Source organism: Elaeis guineensis, chromosome 4 (genome assembly GCF_000442705.2).
Source record: "Elaeis guineensis isolate ETL-2024a chromosome 4, EG11, whole genome shotgun sequence".
Lineage (NCBI taxonomy): Eukaryota > Viridiplantae > Streptophyta > Magnoliopsida > Arecales > Arecaceae > Elaeis > Elaeis guineensis.
In genome coordinates this window covers 135,092,608-135,106,715 of record NC_025996.2, presented here as the reverse complement: position 1 = coordinate 135,106,715, position 14,108 = coordinate 135,092,608, and the positions used below count along the sequence as shown (strand labels likewise).

Below are 14,108 nucleotides of genomic sequence, written 5' to 3'. Positions count from 1 at the left end.
GGCAGGTTGCATGAGTACCTTGATAGCATACTTTGCTATGATTACTTGATGTTGAGCATGAAGACTAGGGAGTGCAAGTCCATAGCCCATAGTTGGCATCAAGGTTTGCTATCTTGGTACCAGTACCATCCTATTATAGTGTTGGTATGCCCAATGCAGTGCTTGCTTCGACATATCAAGTGTCGGTACATCCCGTTGTACCATGGTACTGATACTATATGGTACGATCGATATGCATCGGTATTGATTTGCACGGCAAACCTTGATTGGCATACTAGCCCCAACTACTAAGTCGAGTTTTCACTATCCCAATTTGCCTACCCAAAGAAAATACCTAAATTCCATTTCCACATGATTAATCTAAGACCTTGGTACTCAGCAATGAGATAAGAGGTGAAGGGAATTGCTATCAGAACCAACTATCAATAAGGTAACTCGTGTAGCTACCACCAAGGCGGTTCATGACCATGCCATATGCCAATTTGTCATTGAGCTTAGCTTGCAAAAGAGCCAAGTTTGGCAACACTGGCTTCATGCTAGTCATTGGACCCCAAGATAGGTGATTGGTCCATTTTGGACATTGATGCCTTAGATTTGTTGCATGTCCTAAAGGGGACGAGGATGGTGCTTGTGACTAAACACGCAATTGACTCGTGAAGTTTCATAGATCGATCCAAGGAGGCATGGTACCTTTGGAGTAACATCTAGAATTGACGACAATTTTATAGTGTAGCATGCCCATGCTAAGGCAGTTGTACATACATTTGGTTTGATAGTTGAACTATTCATCCCCAAATTGCATTGGTTGTAGATTAGAGCTGATCACGGGCCAAGCAGCCGCCCAGCTCAGCTTGAAATTTAGTGGGCTTGGGCATTAGAAATTGACCTAGGATGTGCTTGGGCAAGAAAGTAGGCTTAATCTAAAAATCAGGACGGGCTTGGGAAAATTAAAAAATGGCCTAGCTTGGCCAGGCCCGAGATTATATATATTTTATATGTTAACTATATTAAGTAATTATATATTATAGTGAAATAATAATGTATTATATAGTTAAACTTATTGATCTAATCAGTGGGTTCGGAAATCTGGTATGGTGGGCGAGCTTGGGATTGGCTCTTTAACATTGGGCTAGGCCTGGGCAAAAAATGTAAGCCCGATGTTCGAGTTGGGTCAGACCTGAGCATAGGCATTAGTCTCTAACTTTTATCTTAGAGCCTGGCCCGAGCCTAGCTTAGCCCGGTGTTTGATTAACTATATTGTAGATGATGAAGAGAAGCCTCAACATGTAGCAAGCTAGACAGAGGGTCTGCATGAAAAATTTCTTTTGATATAGGGAGGTGTTTTCACATACACTTTATGCCTTAAAATTATATATAGGAAGGTGTGTTCCTTTTTCTAATTTTAAACTTATTTTAAAATATTTTTTGCATGCTTAATTATTATTTAATCAAATTTATGAAATAATATTGGTAATTTAGATAATTATCTGAAATCCCTGATAATTATCTTGCTCCCAAATTCACTTGTTAAATTCAAATTGCATTCTTTTAATTAATTCTTTGTTTGAAAATTTTTAGGTTTACAAAATCTCAAAATTTAGAATTTGTTTAGGGATTATGATGTCGTGGTCCCTACATATATTTTTCTAAACAAGTTTTTGATCGGGTGAACTTTAAAATTACTGTTACTATACGCATAGGTTTGGGTGCAGCTAAATGTGCCTGAGATTAGTGCAATTGCAGCCATGTTATGGTACCATGTGCACATCAGTGGTGCAAACATGCTTTTTTCTTCCCCATAATCATTCTATTTTAGTTTGAGTTATTGTTTTATCAGAAAATTATTCGAAATCATATAAAAATAGATCGTACATTGAACAACAACATGGCATTATGGACTGATGCCCAACCTACAATATAACCTAATTTCTTGCCATATTAAAAATATTTTAGCAGAATTTCTGCTATTCTTTGTGAATTTTGGACTTCTTACATGGCAGTGAAAAAGGATGACCAAAGGAGTGTAGTGCATCTAACTGATTTTGTGCTTGAAATTGCTTAGAACCACGTTTAACCAGCTACATTTGAGCACCAACGAGAGTGAAAGAGCTCTGTTTCTCCCTCCCTCACTCTCTTCTTTCATTTAAACATTAGAAACATGAGTACTTAAAATTTATGCTATATCTATGTCCAATACATATCAGATATTGATATCATTGGATACTTCTCGAATATGTGCATGATGCTTGTGTAAAGTTTTCTATTTTCAAATCTAAAAATAATTTTAGATGCTTCTTGGACACACTCCATATACTTGGTAACAATGTTGGTCGAACTGGTACTAGGACCATACTTGTTAGCCACTAGTATGTTATGGTACAATTTTGGAGCCATACGAACACATGATTCTTCCTGATGTACCAGTCAGCTGATTGGTATGCCACTTTCTTTATTTTTTTATTTTTTTCAATTTTTTTTGTTTTCTCAATTTTTTTTGTTTTCTCAATTTTTTTTTGTTTCCACATAATTTTGATAATTATTGTTGTCCACTTTGTAATTTTATCATTGTCTCAATATTGTTTTTACCATGAAATGGGATTGAAGTTGGCTAGTTAATGTATTTATAAGTAACTAAACATATAATAGAACAAGTAGAGCACTTTAATGTTCTCAAAGTGTGAAATGCATACTGATATCTAAAGTATTGTGGAGTGTTGATGTCCTTCAAAGACATCGAGATCACATTCATATTCTAGACCAGGCATAGCATACCGAGACTCCAATATTGCAAGTTTGCAACATTGTTCTGCATTGTATCCTCCCATAATTTATACTCGTTGGATGGCTATCCTAAGAGGAGCAATTTGTGCAACCTGGAATTGGGATTGGTACCTTGAGAGGGGGATTTTTTTGATACTAGACTATCTATTTGCAGATCCTAGCGAAATTCGACTAGTGAGATGCTTGAGACTATGAAGGATTGTACTCACTCAATTATGATGCCTCAGATGAGCCGTATCCATACGAGTCATATCCTGTCTTCCATATGAGTCATATCCTGTCTGGTGGAATATGATGCAACATATGACTTAGATATTGTGAAGGCCTAGTCCACTTGATTGGCTAGACTTGGGGCTTGGCCCATGTGCCCATGCATGTTATGGACATGGCAAGAAATTAGGAGACTTGCAGAGGGAATCTTCCTCTTCTTTGGTGATTTCTAGTGGCAATACGAGACGTAGGGCCATCGAAACCCTAGGTCTCCTTTATAAATTAGACTCCCCTCCCTGGTGTGATTGTTTATTGTCGAGCATCACTCCTCCCGCTTTCTTCCTCTTTCTCCCATCAAAATCCACGGCATCCTAGCATTGTGCACATTGGAAATCAAAGCCGCAGAGCTCGCCGAAGCCGAGGTAATGCCTTGGCCTTCCCTTTTCTTCCTCTTCTCTCCATGGCCTAAACCACCCTTGCTAGCTTGTACTTTGTCAAAAACCTATCAAGTTCTTGATTCCCTTGTTTTCTGGCTTTTTCCCCCTTGTTTGGTCACCGATGCCATTGTCTTTGGACACAAGACCTCGGGTTGAGTACCTTGGCCTCTCGATGACCGTCCACGGCAAGGCCATGGCCACAGGCAAGTGGCCAATGGTCAAAAATAGAAAAGACCATGGTTCTCTTGTTTTTTGAGCCTTTTCCAATAGTTTTTCTTGTTGACCATTTACTGCCCCCGATTGTATTCGTACGCCACTGCCCATCGTCGGCCCCACCATGGGCAACCATCTTTTGATCGCAGCCACTGCTTCACCCCCTTGTTCAGCCAAAGAAGAAAAAAAATATGAGAGCGAAAGAACGTCTCTCTCTTGATTTTCTCTCTCAGTTGTCCCTTTTTCTCTCTCTAAGATGACCCATGGATCCCAGTATCGAGACCTGTCTTCTTATCTCATGGGCCTGTATTGATCCTGGCAAGAACCTTGGGTAGCCTATCGGATTGATCACCTTGACCTTGTTGAATGTTTTTGAAATTCCCTATTGATGGAACCTGTACATCGATCTTAGCCTTGATCCACTCCATACTTCCTGATTCATGATCGAGTCACCTAGATCCAACCCATCTGGAGCCGTCAAATGCCATCCCCTGGCCATCTGTCTACTTTTCTTATTATTTAGTTTTATTGAATTTATCGAATAGAAATTAATTATGATTTAATATTTTAAATAGGATTAGCAGATTTGCCTAGCGAAGTCTAAAGGTCTAAGACAGACAAGGTAAGTAGATCTTATACCTTTTGCTAATTTTCGAATTGTAAGTGTTTGTGACACTCCTTGTTTTCGGATTACTAGTTGTTTTTAATGTTTAAAACTTTATGAAATATAAAAAGAATATTCGATATTGATGATCTTGTGTTTTCTTAAATTAAGGATCAAGCATATGATATTATGCAAATCATGTGTTGTCATGAAAAGTATGGTTTTATTGATATTTCAATGTTATTGGCTTGTATGTAAACTGTGAACTTCATATTTATGAAAATTTGCATAGTTATGAAAGTACTAATTTCATGATTGTTTCACTGCATAGACTGTGAACTCTATAAAGTCGTTAAATATCTTTCAACTTATTTATTTATCTACGATAAGAGCATATGTTTTAAGAAATATGACTATGGGCTTTTAGATAGTTATGTACAGCACTTGCTAGCGGGTTATGGTAGTTCAACATACGGCCTCGCTAGCGCGTTATGATACCTTGGCATACGGCCCTGCTAATGGGTTATAGTTGTTGGTATCATATTGATTACGGTCCTATCATGGGTATAAGATAACCTTAGCATTTAGGTTAAGAGAATTATTAAAAATTATGATGTGGCAAAATGAAAAAAAGATTTATGACCATGGTATTCTGTACCGGTTTAAACCGATCGATACATCCCGTATCGTATCGTATTGGTGGGGAACTGGTCCGATTCAGGCTAATTTTTTGAAAAACATCTCGAACCGCACCGAATCGATCGGTTCGGTACGGTACAAGGTCGAACCGACCAAAACCGCATGATTCAGGTCGGCTCAGTCCGATTTGGTACGGTACAAGGCCGAATCGGCCCAGTTTTCTCTTTTTCTTTTTCTTTTTCTTTTTGTGCTGATGGGTGGGATTTTTTTGATTTTTTTTATTGTCGGTACGGTACCATACGGTATGGTACCATATCGTATCGACCAGCAACCAGCACGGGGTTTAGTACCGGTACTTAAAATCTTTTTTATGACTATTTATAAATCGGTATGATTTATGATTTTGCCTTGGGTATATGGTAACCTTCGCATTTAGGTTGAGAGAATTATTAAGAATTATGACGTGGCAAAATGAAAAAAGATTTATATTTTTAATTATAAAATCAGCATGATTTATGATTTTCTAGCACAAACCCTATTTATGTAATTTATATGATTTACGCATATGCAAAAGTGTGATTGGTTTATGTATGATTATACCGTTATCATGAAATGTTCTATTTTCTAATGATAATCATCTTCTTTAAATGATATCTTGATGCACGTACAAACTTATGTAAATCATCTCTTTTATTTTCTTATTTATTTATTGAGTTGGTGTAGCTCATACCCCTTTTATTTTCTTTTCTAGAGAAATAGGGTCATTAGGGATGAAGGACGATCTAGGCTTGGAGTTTGTGCTAGCGAGCTTTGAGATTTCCTAGCAGAGATTTTAGTTCTTAAATTGATTAAGAATTTGTAGTTAGTGACTTTATAAATTTGAGGTTATGGGTTTTGATATTTAAATTTGGATTTAGTGTCTCTAAACCAGTATTTATTTAATTATTTACAAGACGATGGATTTGGATCCTTGTGTCATATTTTATTTAAGATTTTGTATATAGATTATGAATGTTGGCTTCGTGTTATTGGGGGCCATATCCTTTAATAGCATGGCCGTGTTATGCCCCAGATTTGGGACATGATAGATACAAATATGTCCAAAGGCCTTTTTCCATATGCCATGTGATTTGCAGTAGCAGCATTATGTCCCAAACTATGTCCCGAAAGAACTCTAAGAGATTCCGTCTCCTGAATGCAATGTTATCTTTGTAGGCTTTACCAAATCATGTACTGTGATCCTTATCCTACGTGGTATGACTAAACTGAGATCACTAATGAATTGAAGACCACCATAGGGTTGTGAGCCCTAAACTATCATGCCACCTTGATTGCCAGATGCATTATCATTCGAGTTGTCAGTTTTGCTGCTACCATGGGATGGTCTGGTTTTGAAATCTAAGTCAACAGACTTGACTTTCTCCTACAGATTTGTAGCTATCTTATCTTTTCATTTTGTACTGGCCTGAGTAGCTTCCTTCTTTCCTTGGATTCCCCTCTCTGCCTAGCTTTGCTAGGACTATGCCCTCCATCCTGACTAGACCGAGTACTATAGTAGTTTTTTCTTGGTAGCTCTCGATCAAATCATTGGAAGGATACGTCGGACATGGAACTCTGCAATATAGGCTCCTTTACCTTTGTGGCTGGTAGCTTGATGCAGGCATGGCATGCATCGGTCTGCCCACTATTTTGCATCCACCCTATTCTCCATGACTACGAAGCTGGCCTGTCAAGGAGGCAATCCTGGTTCATCTAGCTCTGGCTGTTGCTGCTGGCCGTCAAGCCAACTAGTCATCAGATCCTCCTCATCATAAAGTCATTGTGAAGTGGATCACTATACTTCAACTCCACTTCCTCTTCAATGCGCTTCATTCTTGGATGTGGATTTTAATGGATGTATACTAGATCATATAGGTGCTTCTGTGTGAGATGGTTCCTTTGTTTGCGATGGGTGAGGGTGAAGGTAAATCGGTTGTGCTCATAGCTATTGGAGGAAACTGTCTGTGAGAGATTTTGGATTACTAGCCATTTAAGATTCCTGGATGATCCGTCAAAGTGATTAACCACCATTTAGCTGCAAATATGTTCAAGAAAATTACAAATCAGATACTATAGATTATAAAATATTGAAGGAGCAATTACAGTCACTGTCTCAAAATACTTGGACTAATGCTGTCTTTGCTTACCACAACTGGCCTCTCTAAACATTTTTGTTTATGAAATAAACACAGAATATGATGTCAATTTGGTATTTTCAAGTTAACTAACCTCTTTCAAACACCAGGCAGCAACTTTTGAATCAGGATGCATCTTATAAATAACATTGCATAGGGCGGCTAGAAGTTCCCATTCCATACCTATACCAAGGATGCTGTGTTGGAACTTCAAATTTAGATAGTAGGCTGTCAATACATTTTGTAATTGATTTAGTATAATATTGACATAGGTATATGATGAACAAGTATATGACTGAACATTACCTACTAGATGTAAATCACTATCCATCTAATAATCCCACCTGTGCTCTATGATATCAATATATTCTTGTGCATGCTTTGGGACTACCTGCCTTATTTGGGCCTTGGATGTCATCATGTGATAGAGTAGGTCCATCTAGGGGTCTTATCTATTTTTACCTTCAATCTGGCTTAAGATTTACAAAAAATTGACCCTTGAGTTATTTTCTACAGTTTTTTTATAAAAAAATTAGTGAGGGAGAGGCTAAGAAGGTGAGGGAGGCCTTCTCAAACTCCCACCTCAATTATTTAAGAGGGAATGGGTTGATTAGGGTGAAAGGAGACCAAACTGAGGCAAACCGCTTGGTTTGCCATTGCACAGGGAAGTTTAGAGTGGTTCAACCTCTGTTCTGAATTGATGGGTGGAATCATTCTGGTTCCTCATTAGTTCGGCTCGGTTCGCCCCAAACTAGGTGATTCGGGATTACTATGGCCAACCATACTTCCTGATGCTTTTGAACTTAAGAGGGGCATTTGCTTTCTTTTTGAAAACTAATCTTTAAATATTGAATGATTGGTTTTGCAGTCTACGGTGTTAATATTATGATATGAAGTTGGATTGGGCCTATGGATTTGATTGATAACTAAATGATGAGCTTATGAAAGTTGATGCTACACTTATTTTAATGACTTACCATGCAGTATCTTTTTTTCCTTATGTATGTATGTATATACATATTCGTGTATATGTACATATATGTATGTATAAAGTACAATGTGCCTAAATATATGTTATTCATGGCATTTCCTAGGAATGTCATATTCCATTTTTTCAAGGTTTTCATACTGGCGTATCCGTATTGTGTTGGTGAATCTTGTATCCATGTCCACATTCATGGATTCAAACTCCTCAGGGGCCCACCTGCACTAACTATAGGAAAAATAGAGAAGAGAATTCAGCAAAGCTGCTTTCAGTCAGTAACAGGCTGAACCAGTAGACGGAGGCTGTACTGCCCAATACTGAGCTGCATAGATTGGGACACCCCAGGTTGTTACATACCTTGATACTGGAAGTCTGGAAGTGCCCTAGATCACAGTTCCCTATCCATCTGATGTGATATGCTGGTACGAACTGTCCCTTAAACCCTTTTGGTGAAAAGAATAAGTCATGGATTGAATAGGAAACCTTCCACCCAAAAGTAGGGGGGAATCCAGGCAAAATAACGGGAAAGGAGACATATTGATTGTAAGTGCCCCAAGAAATGCATTTGGTAAATCATACTGGAACAGGAGAAGACAGAGCAATCCTAGGAGTAGAAACATGAGATTTGCTCCTTTTGCTAGGATCAAAATTGCTCCTTAAGAATTTGAAAATGGATTGAAACCATGGAAACAGAACTTCCATAGGTCTAACAAATTTGGCAAATCAATGCATAATATAAGCCATATAAATGTAGTGGGAAGAACTCATTAGTGAATGAGTCCTGACAATAAAGTTTTCCGACATAGAGGCTAAGACTTGATAAATGAAGATTAATCAGTAAACTGATTCCTGTAAAAACTAACAAAATAGATCTAGTACCCTGACTAACACCAAGCGCATGAACCAAGTAACCAAGTATATTTTACATATATTGGACTAGATGAACTATCAATCAAAGGAATTTGAAGTGGACCATAAAATGGTGATTCATGGGCTGAAATAGATGGAGACCAAGGATCACATGCTGTGCATCACCTATATAGCAATCCACTATCTGAGAGGAGTGGAAACATGCGGTGCCGTACATGTCACGTGCATTGATGCATATACATGTAGCAATTGGTTTGCCCCTATTGATTGTTATGTTTCAGTTGGCTTGTCCAAATTGTATCGGTCATCGGTGGCCTCATTTGCTCCCTCCGTAGACAGACCCCAATAAAAGGAAAAGGTCAATCCAAGGTTCGCAATCTTGGGAGTGGACCCTTTACTGGTACTATGCTAGTAGTGTTGGTATGTCCAATATATGGATTGCTTCAGCATACTGAGACTCAATATGTCCTCCATACTAAGTCTCGGTTTGGTATTGGTGCAGTATGATATGCCCCGTATTGGGTGGTGCACACTGGTACGGTAAACCATGAAATATGTTACTTTTTTTCTTTTAGTTCATTGGAAACAGGTGGGATTGTTTGTTGGCTACTTTTTTCCTTTTGCTTAGCTTCAAAGACTAGCTGTATTTTTTGATACTTGTTACGAATCTTGATCTATTTGTTTTCATCATGGATATCGTGCACAGTTAGTTTCATCAAATATTTTTGTGTTTCAATGTGATTCCTTTTTCTCATAATTCAATTTTTTTGAGAAAAATCAAATTCAACTTAAGCTAATTTGTTCATCAAAATGTTTAGGAAACCAATCAGCTTAAAGATGCACTGCAGAAAGGAATACACAAAATTGAGGTAATCTTCTTTCTAACAGATGCCTTGCATTGGTTAACTTCTAAATTGTATTAATAAATAACTGCAAGTCTGCAACTATATTGACAATGTACTGCAATTATATATCAATAACTATTACAAGTAGTAACCATACTATCATCAGTATGTTTCTGCAAAAATAGAAAAAAAAACTTAATTTTCAATCTTGTCTTTGCTTGTGATATATTGTACTTGAAATGTGTTGCTAACAATACAAAAATGTTTTTGGTTATTGTAAAATATGACCTCTATTCTTTTGTTTCTTATTTTTTGATAATCTGTGAGGTTGTCACTGTTGTCTGTGGTATTTTCTTGTATTTATTGGAAGATTAAGTAGTAAAGCAATTATAAATATTTGTCAATAGGGAAGCTGATGGAGTAGACTTAGGTAATCTCTATGTTCCCATGATTCTTTTGCTTCAGTTTTGTTCTTACATATTTTGAGTTATGAGTATAATACCTTGGAAGGTCACCTGTCGCCATTATTCTTAATGGAAAGTCCAGATTGTTTGTAAAACATGTTAGAAAACATAGTATGTAATATGGTTAACATAGTATGTAATATGGTTATAACCATATTAGATTATAACCATATATATGAGGATCTTATAGCCATATATTGTTAGACAAAATTCAGTATGTAATATGATTATAACCATATTTGGTTATAATCATATATATGAGGATCTTACCATATTTAATAGTTGTCCAAATACATTGTATTTAAATGCCTATGAAAGCCCTTTAGAGGCTAGATGAAATAGATAATTAATTTTTCCTCTATTTTGTTTTTCAACAGATTTTTTTCTTTGCTCTATTTCTTTTCTTTTCTGTTTTTGAACATGGTATCAGAGCCTTGTTCCTAATCAAACTGCAGCCATCTCTGGTGCCGCACGGTCCCCTTCTCTTCTCTTGGTTTTTCCTTGTGCTGTTCGGCCTCTCTCTCTTGGTGTCCCTTAGCTGTCCGCTTCTTCTACTGCTTTTTGATCTCTCTCCTGCTACTACTGTTGTTCAGCCTATCTTGCTATATATCTATTCTTCCTTGTAGTCGCTTGGTCTCCTATGTTATTCAGCCTATTCTTTTGACAGATCTTCTAGATTTACTCAATGGCCTCTTCCTCGAATGATCTGAAAACCACCTCTCTTGGTACCAGTGTCAAATTTAATGGTGTCAATTATCTTCTTTGGTCTTAGGCATTTCGCTACATGGTGGGATCCCATAGGAAACTTCATCACCTAGATAAGAAACCTATTGATAGTGCTGATTTAGTAAAATTCTGCAAATGACAAGAGGCTGATTATGCTGTTCTTATCTGGATGTTGAATAGCCTAGAGCCTCATATTGCTAACATTGTGATGCTTCTATCCACTGCAAAAGAGATGTGGGATTTCTTGAGGATGACATACTTTCAAGAGAAGAATGTCTCAAAGATCTACTCTTTCTACTCAGATATCTTTTCTTTGCAGTAGGGAGATGTCTCAATTCAGGAGCACTACAGCATTCTTCAGGAAAAGACGACTGAGCTTGCCTAGTATCATCCTTTCACTGCTGATATTTTTGTTCTTCAACAGCAGCATGAAGAGTTCTATGTAGCGAAGTTTCTTTCTGGGCTTAATCCCTCTCTCATATTTGAGCTCAACTCATGGTTGATGATAGCATTCCCACCTTGAGCAATGCTGAGTCGTGTTCTAAGTGTTATTGAGTTATAGCCCATATCTTCTCCATCTATGGAGAACACTGCTCTTGCCGTTGGTACTCGTAGCCGCCGAGGGGGTCGCAGAGGTCATGGACGTGGACGCAATTCTTTTCCACTATGTCCATATTGTGGACGTTTAAATCATCCTGTTGAGTGTTGTTAGCAGAAATTTGAAAAGTCTTTTGCCTCTTGTCCTGTTAGTGTTGCTTCTTCCATAGTTTCATCTGACGTTGGTGCCACTCCGGCCATTGATGATTCTGTTTTGGTTTCTCAGACTGACTACGAGCGATTTCTCCAGTCTACCAGTGCCTTCATATCTTCAACTCCACCAGTTATGTCTTCAACTCTTGGGATGGCTACTGCAGTCACTCCTGGTATGTCCTGATTTCTAGATTCAGATGCTTCTTTTCATGTCACAGATAACAGAGGTCTTTTTCTTACACTCTATTGTCTCATATGCTATCTGTCACTATTGCGGATGGCACTTCAGTTCCTATTCTTGGATGCGGTACTGTGAGGATTTTTCCTGCACTCATTCTTACAGATGTCCTATGTGCTCCTAAATGTCATTTGAATTTGTTGTCTATTGGATGTCTTGTTAGATCTTTAAACTGCTCAGTTACGTTCTACCCTTCTCATTGCCATTTTCGGGATCTCAGCATGAGGAAGATGATTGGTGGCGGTGTTAAGCTGGATAGAGTTTACTTCCTTGCTGATACAACATCTCCTATTTGTGTCATGTTGTCATCCTCCAACTCATCTTATCGGTGGCATTGTCGTCTTGGTCATCCATCTACAAAAGTTCTGAAGAATCTTGGTCTTCTTCCCAAGTCTTCAAGTAGTTTTGAATGTGAAGCTTGCCAGTTAGGAAAACATCACAGAGTGTCCTTTTCTTCTTCTGTTAGTAAGCATTGTTCTTCTCCCTTTATGTTAATCCATTCGGATATCTGGGGTTCGAGTCTTGCCCTGACTCGATTAGGTTTTAGATATTATGTGATTTTTGTCGATGACTACATTAGGATGACCTGGTTGTATCTCCTTAAAAGTTGGTCTGAAGTCTTTTTTATATTTTAAAATTTTTATAATGAAATAAAAACTCAGTTTTTCACCTCTATCAAAGTTCTTTGCACTGATAATGCCTCTGAATACTTTTAGTCCAGTTTTGTATATTTTTGTGCTTCTCATGGTATAATACATCAGACTTCGTGTCCTTACACCTCCCAACAAAATGGAGTAGCTGAAAAAAAATATAGACATATTTTAGATGTGGCACGGACTCTTATGTTTCATATGCAGGTACCTAAATCTTATTGGGGTGGTGCCATTCTTACAGCATGTTATCTTATAAATAGGGCTCCATCAAGTATATTGGATGGAAAATCTCTAGTTTCTATTCTCTATCCCTTTGAGGAACCCTTGTCTTTCACCCCACCAGTGTTTGGATGTCTGTGTTTTGTTCATCTTTTAAGACCTGGCAGAGATAAGTTGTCTCCTCGATCTGTTCGGTGTATCTTTTTGGGATATTCTCGTACTCAGAAAGGATGCTGATGTTATGATCATCTTTCTAAACGATACTGTCTCTGTTGATGTCTCCTTTGAAACCACTATATTTTTTTCCATCTCTTCCGAGTCATCTAGTATTCCTTTATCGTCTATTGCTCCTCCCAAAACTTTTATAGCTCCATCTTCTAGTACTTCTACTCTACCACCTTTGCAGGTCTATAGTCGTCGCGAAAAAAGAGCTTCTCCATCTTTACCATCACCAACTATGTCATGTCTGTTTGAGTTTTCTGCAGGCCATCCTCCAGGTTCAGAATTGCCTATTACATTACGAAAGGATAAAAGATCTTGTACTTTGCACCCAATATCTGCCTCTATGATCTTTGATTATCTTCTATCTTTTTGATCTTTTGTGGGATTTATCTTCCATATCTATTCTCAGGACCTATCAAGAGGCTCAATCTGATCCCAGATGGAGACAGGCCATGGATGAAGAGATGGCTGCTCTAGTCAGTCATGGCATTTGGGAGTTAGTTTCACTATCATTCGATGTTCATCTTGTTGCATGTCGATGGGTCTTTACAGTCAAATACCAACCTGATGGCACAGTTGAGAGTTTTAAAGCTCGTCTTGTCGCTAAAGGATACACCCAAATCTATGGTATTGACTATTTTGAGACTTTTTCTTCAGTTGCTCGTCTCAACTCAGTTTGTATTCTGTTATCTATTGCAATTAATCAGGGCTGGAAACTACACCAGATGGATGTAAGTAATGCCTTTTTATACGGAGATTTGTCTGAGATTGTTTATATGGAGTAACCTCTCGGTTATGTTGCTCAGGAGGAGAAAGTTTGCAAGCTAAAGAAGGCTATCTATGGCCTCAAGCAGAGTCCAAGGGCCTGGTTTAACAAATTTTGTCCGGTTGTTAACAAAATTGGACTTCGTTGCAGCAAGTTTGATCACTCAATTTTTGTGAAGCAAACATTTTTTGGATTGGTTGTTCTTGCTGTGTATGTAGATGATATTCTTTTGACTGGTAGTGATCATGATGAGGTTGTTCGGGTCAAAGAATACTTAAAGAATCATTTTGTCATCAAAAATTTGGGCAAACC

The 14,108-nt window shown here is 37.8% G+C and overlaps 1 protein-coding gene across 3 annotated transcripts in view; it reads left to right on the top strand.

Moving 5' to 3' along the window:
- The window catches only part of LOC105042573 (serine/threonine-protein kinase STY46), a 111,778-nt gene that overhangs the window by 32,204 nt on the left and 65,466 nt on the right, over positions 1-14,108 (top strand). For 2 of the 3 annotated variants that reach the window (XM_073256821.1, XM_073256822.1), the window contains exons 6-7: positions 9,732-9,782; positions 11,772-11,871. In XM_073256821.1, the coding sequence (XP_073112922.1) occupies positions 9,732-9,782; positions 11,772-11,871 (151 nt within the window). The remainder of the gene's footprint in view (positions 1-9,731; positions 9,783-11,771; positions 11,872-14,108) is intronic. The other variant, XM_010919856.4, reaches the window with a different exon arrangement.